General features: G+C 33.6%; 1 protein-coding gene across 1 annotated transcript; it reads left to right on the top strand.

Moving 5' to 3' along the window:
* Positions 1-4,746: 4,746 nt before the first annotated feature.
* Positions 4,747-6,702, top strand: LOC111415777 (uncharacterized). The gene is made up of 3 exons (XM_023047627.2): positions 4,747-4,849; positions 4,901-5,842; positions 5,892-6,702. Exons 2-3 carry the CDS (start codon positions 5,795-5,797, stop codon positions 6,585-6,587), a joined length of 744 nt encoding a protein of 247 aa, XP_022903395.2. The 5' UTR covers positions 4,747-4,849; positions 4,901-5,794; the 3' UTR covers positions 6,588-6,702.
* The last annotated feature ends 300 nt before the right edge of the window (positions 6,703-7,002 follow it).

The following is a 7,002-nucleotide window of genomic DNA, read 5'->3' as shown; positions in this document are numbered from 1 at the left end:
GCGCTCTCATTGGCTAAGGGCCATTACTACCATCTTCTGGTTAAGCTATCTAAGGGATTATTACCACGGTTACGGCTATTTTAAGCGCTCTGATTGGCTAATAGATGGGTTTATCTATAAGATAAATTTAACTAAAAGGTAGTAATGGACCTAAGAGCGCCAATTTATCTATCGGTTAAATTTATCAAGAGGTGGTAAAAGTGGGCCTTAGGAAGAGAAATTTAAATGGTATTGATAATTTTTAAGATATTGATTATTCTTGTACAAGATGTATAAATTGCATCATTAAATGACTTTCCGGTTAATGTCGCCAAATTTAAATTGCATCGTTATCGAACGAGATCTACATATGTTAATTATAATATTATAAATAGCTGTATTAGCATTTACCATGTCGGTAATCGATGTGAAACTATAGGCACGATAATGATCGGGTTCTTTGCGTGACCGTGTTCTCGTCCAAAATTTCGGAATTTTCCCGTTGACATCGCAACACGGTAGCTAAATTATAACGGCAAAAAATTAATTACGCCATTTGCATAAACGCGTCAGCGTCTTCGTCGACCAGGGTAATTATTCGCGCTCGTGCTCGATGGCTTCACGTGCTTTTGAGCGATTTCCATCGATTACATCAATTATATTGGACGAGGTTATAAAAAAAATCAACGTTGATTAATACTTATTTCGTGGAAAAAATATTTTCACCCACGTCTTGTTATACATTTTTTAATCGCATCCTGCTTTTAATTCTTTTTTATTAAAGACCTATTAATAAGGATCCATTAACAACCCCATTGCGTGATTGTAATAAAAATTCCTCGGTGTATAAACTGAAGTCGACCACACAGCAGATGTCGCATTCATTAAATTTAGTTATTTCACAATAACTTTACTACCGTCGTTGACTCCGCTACGCGTGTGGAGGTAATTCTAATAATTACAAGTGGAGTTATGATCGCAACCGGGAGGTGTAGAAAGTGAGGATGTTCTGAAGATTCAACCTGTTTTTACTATTAATAAATAATTCGGTGATGGCCACTTAGCGTCTACCCAATTTGTAGCGATTAATATTTAAAATTTAACCTCGCAATAAAACCAAATTGTTAACGAGCGGCGGTGGCGGCATCGCGACAGAATACGTCGCGGGAAATTTCTCAGCAAACGCGTCCTTAACAGGAATTGGTTCCTTCGCGCAACCGTTCAACAAGATATCCAATATAGATAAGCCGATTAATTGATTCAATTATTTATCAGCCCCGTATTTTGTTTCGATCGAAGGCGTGCGAGCACCAACCAACAGTTTTAACGTACGACCGAGTTGGTTTATTGGGCAAATTTATGCCGTTTCCAATGAATACGTTTATATTTCATACGGCGTGCTAATTGACTGGAACGCGGCCACTCGAGACCCCCCAATCGTGAGTTATTGATAATATTTGTAAGACCTTATAAATGAACCTTGATTAAAACTTGGCCCCGATGTGTTACACATAAAATATTTATTATAAATCAAGCTCATAAATTTTATTTTACGACATAACCATATTTAGGAGAAAGTTTTTAGCTTCGTTTAATCACATCACTAAATCAATTTCAAAAAAATACCTAATCATTTTATTCTACATAAGTCATAAGTTATAAGCTAAAAGTTCGTTACATGAAATATTTTTAATTTGGGCTTTAAACTGTTTAAATTCACATTTTATTGGACACAAATTCGGACTAAACTCGAAACTTTCTCGTCTTAGGTCTAGTGTTAGTTCTAATTACTAGCAATAAAGCAGATCTTAAATAGACTGACTCGGCCGCAAGCGATCGAGACGTTACATTTGAGACTGACAACCATAAATTGCGATAAGCTACGCACCAAATACTATACATTATGTTCCCGGATCGAGTTACAAAGAGGAAAAAAAATTTTATTACTGATTTTTCAAACTTATCTCAGCATAAATAATGCATCGGTTATGTTTATCTATCGGATAACATTTATCTATTAGTTAACTGCGAAACGACTTTTACCATTTCGATCTAACTAATGGATAGGCTATCTAGTAGTTAACGTAAAAATCTAGGGGAATATTATAATGACTGTTGGTGATTACGTGTAAAAGAGGTATTACAGGTTTCTATCTCCTTTGTCCGTCGGTAATGGTCGGTAATTCGTGGGTAATTCTCATAAACCTGTCAGTTCTGTTAGTGGCAATTAACGATCACGAAAAAATAAAAACCGCAAATCTGGCCGAAAAGCGTATTCGAGGGGCAAATTTTAAACCTGAAGAAATAACACTTTTACTTGACTTGGTGGCGGATCATAAAAATGTCTTCGAAAATAAAAATAGCCACGTGGAAGTGGTTAGTACGTGGAAAATAACGTTTGGGTTTTGCAAACAACAAGGAAAAGTAAAAGTACGATCAAAATACTAACTAACCTACTATGTATTTATAAAAAATTGATCTGCTTTATATGGTGTAGTATCCAATAAAGCTGTCGACGATACCTATAATGAGTTATTAAAGAAAAGATTAGAGTTAACAACATTAATGTTAGAAAATGAGAAGGAAAGAGATGGAAGTGATAAAATTGAAAAAAGAAGTGAAGATAAAAAAATTAAGGAAAGAAAACGACAGTTAATCTATTTTTTAAATACTTGTTGACGATATTTAAATAATAATAATGTACATATTTATTGTAAATAACGTTTTTTTTTATTATTATTTGTTATAATTATAAAGTTTATTTTTATAAGTTCCGAAAATAATTGATAACTACTAATCTTCTATTATTAACCTGAAGCTAATGATTCGCTGATTCCACAAAAGTCAGCTACATCCAATAACTTGTTGCCTGTAGCAAAAAAATCTTAAAGTAAGCAACAATCTATTTGAAACAGGGATTGCAGAATTTCTAAAAAAAAATAATTATTAATTCTTCTACTGATAAAAACTAGGTGCTATACATATATAATACTTCCTCGTTCGTGGTTTGATGTCATTATCAATTTGTGCTAAAATGTGGTGAAAACACACATTCCTTTGATAATCGAAATCTTTTAATAAATTCATCAGTTTGATGGCGGACGTGGTCTATTCCGAATTCCTTTCGAAATCCATGATTTTTCCATGACCTTGGTTACGATTATATACTAAAATTATAAAGGTTTACCTTTGAAAAGTGTAATATACAAATACCAAGGTCATTTACGACCGAGACGTTACAATCGAGACCGTTAAACATAAATTGCGATTAAGCTGCGCACCAAATACTATCTAACACTTAATATCTTCAAGATATAATGAATAGAGCAGGTTTTAAATAGACTACCTCGGCCGCAAGCGACCTCGGTTATGATTATATACCAAAATTATAAAGGTTTACCTTCGAAAAGTGTAATATACAGTAACCAAGGTCATTTAGGACCGAGACGTTACAATCGAGCCCGACAACCATAACCGCTACAGTTACTATTACACTAATACCATTTCAACACAATGCTGGTATCAAACAACCCACTGCCTCGGCCGCAAGCAACCTCGGCTTAATACACAATGACACTATAACATCGTAAGGCATCGACTGGTATCAAACAACCCACTGCCTCGGCCACAAGCGACATCGGCTTAATACGCAATATTAAGCCGAAGTCGCTTACTGCCGAGGCACTACATTTAATAACATTTCAACACAATGCTACAGTATCAAGCATGCCTCGGCCGGAAACGACTTTAGCTTCACACAGTGACAGCGGATATTAAGCCCAGGTCGCTTGCAGCCGAGGCGGTACCATTAACACCATTTCAACACAATGCTGGTGTCAAACAACCCACTGCCTCGGCCGCAAGCGACCTCGGCTTAATACGCGATGTCACTGTATTAAGCCGAGGTCGCTCATGGCCGAGGCTGTACAATTAATACCATTTCAACACAATGCTGGTGTCAAACAACCCACTGCCTCGGTCGCAAGCGACCTCGGCTTAAAATACAGTGGCATAGTGTATTAAGCAGAGGTCGCTTGCGGCTGAGGCGCTGTAATTAATACCACTTCAACACAATGCTGGTGTTAAACAACCCACTGCCTCGGCCGCAAGCGACCTCGGCTTAATACGCGATGTCGCTGTATTAAGCCGAGGTCGTTTGTGGCCGAGGCGGTACAATTAACAATATTTCAACACAATGATGGTGTCAAACAACCCACTGCCTCGGCCGCAAGCGACCTCGGCTTAATACGCGATGTCACTGTATTAAGCCGAGGTCGCTTGCGGCCGAGGCTGTACAATTAATACCATTTCAACACAATGCTGGTGTCAAACAACCCACTGCCTCGGTCGCAAGCGACCTCGGCTTAAAATACAGTGACATAGTATATTAAGCCGAGGTTACTTGCGGCTGAGGCGCTGTAATTAACACAATTTCAACATAATGCTGGTGTTAAACAACCCACTGCCTCGGCCGCAAGCGACCTCGGCTTAATACAGTGACATCGTGTATTAAACCGAGGTCGCTTTCGGCCGAGGCGCTACCATTTCAACAGAATGCTGTAATTTGGTAATTCTACAAATTACAAGAAACGAAAAAATCATACAAAATATATTTTAATAATAGAAATTTCAAAACAATTTATTAATAGCAATAATATGTTATTAATACATTTGTTATAAAAAGTAAATCAAGTATCGATAAATAAAATAAATATTTCTCGAACCATTTTTTCACGCCAACCACTTCAAAACACCTATATAATTACACTACAAGTTGATATTACCACAATATCTTTATAAATTACACAACATAATCAACAAAATGTTATTGAAATATCTTCTTATTTCTGGCTTTATCTCCATTGTCGAGGTAATTTATTTTTTGTTATTAATATAATAATTATTTAAAACTTAATAATAGCCTACAGCTTTAAAAAAGTTAAACACGATTGACGAAATTTTCACCACCTACAAATCAGATATCACTGATATTAAGAACTCTTTGCAAGTCTTGATGGAAGAAAATTCTCAAATCGAAAAAAATCTTGCTTTGGCAAATTCAAAATTGTCGTACACAAAAGAAGAAACTGATAATCTGATTACTTCGGTAGATTTTATTATTCTTGGAATAAGTTTTAACTCGACCTCTACACACAATTGTGAAGAAATTGGGTTGTACAACGAATTACAAGATACCACAATGAATAATGTTACTAAATTCACTTTTAAATATTACGACAAACTTAATGTATTAACCGAGATCATTACAACTTTTAAAGCTATGCTGACAAGTTTGAATAATAACATTCCGTTTGTAGTCCCGAATTGTTGGCTACATAATTTATTACCATGGCAAAACGACCAACTTAATGAGTGTGTTAGAAAAAGATTCGATGAATTTCAAACTGAAATAAACAGAGTTAGTAATGAGAGTTATCACATTAATCTTGATTTGAATGTGATGATGAATTCTATGAGAGTGGACACTGTTGAAATTGTGACGTGGATGATTCAAGATATCGTTAAAATCGTTAATTACGTTAATGAATGTTATAATTCTCGATCTATTACTACAGAAGAAAACGTAATAACCACAACAGAAATAAATGTTTCAACTGAAGAAATTAATAATTAATAAGCATGTTTTTCTTTATTGATAGGTCATTGTAATTGATCGAGTTTTACAGACAATAAATATTAGCTTAACCTATTTTTTCAATTTCTTTATAATATTTACAAACCACTTCAAATCATCTATAAAAATCGATCGAACGTCTTAATCCATCAGTAACAATTTCTCCCTCACCGATTTAAAATGATTTTAAAAACTTTAATATTTCTCATTGCATTAAGCAGCATAAAGGTAATTTTTTATTAAAAATTTATATTTATTAATTAAAATAATAATTTAGGCCGCACCTTCTGACATAAACACCAAATGGATTTACGACGTCTTAAACAAATTCAATCCAGAAATAACAGAATTAAAAGTATCAATAGAAACTTTAGCGAATAAAACCACAGATAATGTAGTGATGTTATCTTCGGGGATGTTAAGAATAATCTTGGTTAGAAACGAATCTGATACTCTGATTGCTTCGTTAAAAAGCGTCGTTAAAACAACCATAGATGAAGCTACCCAAGAAAAAATAGAAATTGAAAGTTGCGTTGACGACGAATTAAAATCTCAAGAAAATTTAGAAATCAATTTAAACGAAAAAACCGAACAGATCGAGGCGAAATATAATTTATACTTCGAGGAATTTTTAGGCGAATCTATAAAAATTAAAAATCTTTTACCCGATTTAAATCGAAAAATTGATGAGTCACTTCGTAATTGTGCTTTGCATCATTTTCTACCGTGGCATGAAGATGAGTTAATCGAATGTATCAATCGAGATATTGAACAATCAAAATCTGAAATTTCAGAAATTAATTCCAATATTGTTTCAATTATAACAAAAGCAGAAGAATTATTTGGTGAGATGGAAATCGACGTTGTAGAGATGACTAAAAATGTTTTGTTAGAGATGTTTGGAATTATCGAAACTCTTAAAGTGTGTATTGTTATGATTAAACCTGAAACAACTACTTTTGTTGAAAATTAAATCATCTTGAAATTAAATTATCGCTAAATTAAACCATATTTTAATCCCCACTTAAAATTATTTAACACAATAATGTAAACAATACATTTTATATATAATAAAAAGATAAGAAATGCATTGTAATTTCTATATTGTACCTTAACACGTGTATTTTAAATTAAAATTCGTTTTATAAACGTTTAAATAGTCCAAATAGAATAGATAAAAGTGATTAAAAATGAATTTAAATTTTGAAATGTAGTGCATTGTAAAATGGTGTTCAACTTACTATTAGTTTTATTATTGGTGATAAATAATCATTTTTATTGTTACTATTATATTAAAATAAGTTTGTTTTATAGCTCAATGGAATCGTATTTTCTAAAGAAATCGAAGAAATAGAAATTAATTTAAATAACGATTTAAGTGAGAAAAT

Source organism: Onthophagus taurus, chromosome 11, assembly GCF_036711975.1.
Source record: "Onthophagus taurus isolate NC chromosome 11, IU_Otau_3.0, whole genome shotgun sequence".
Taxonomy (NCBI): Eukaryota; Metazoa; Arthropoda; class Insecta; order Coleoptera; family Scarabaeidae; genus Onthophagus; species Onthophagus taurus.
The sequence above is the reverse complement of the archived record's forward strand: the minus strand, read 5'-3'. Positions and strand labels throughout refer to the sequence as shown.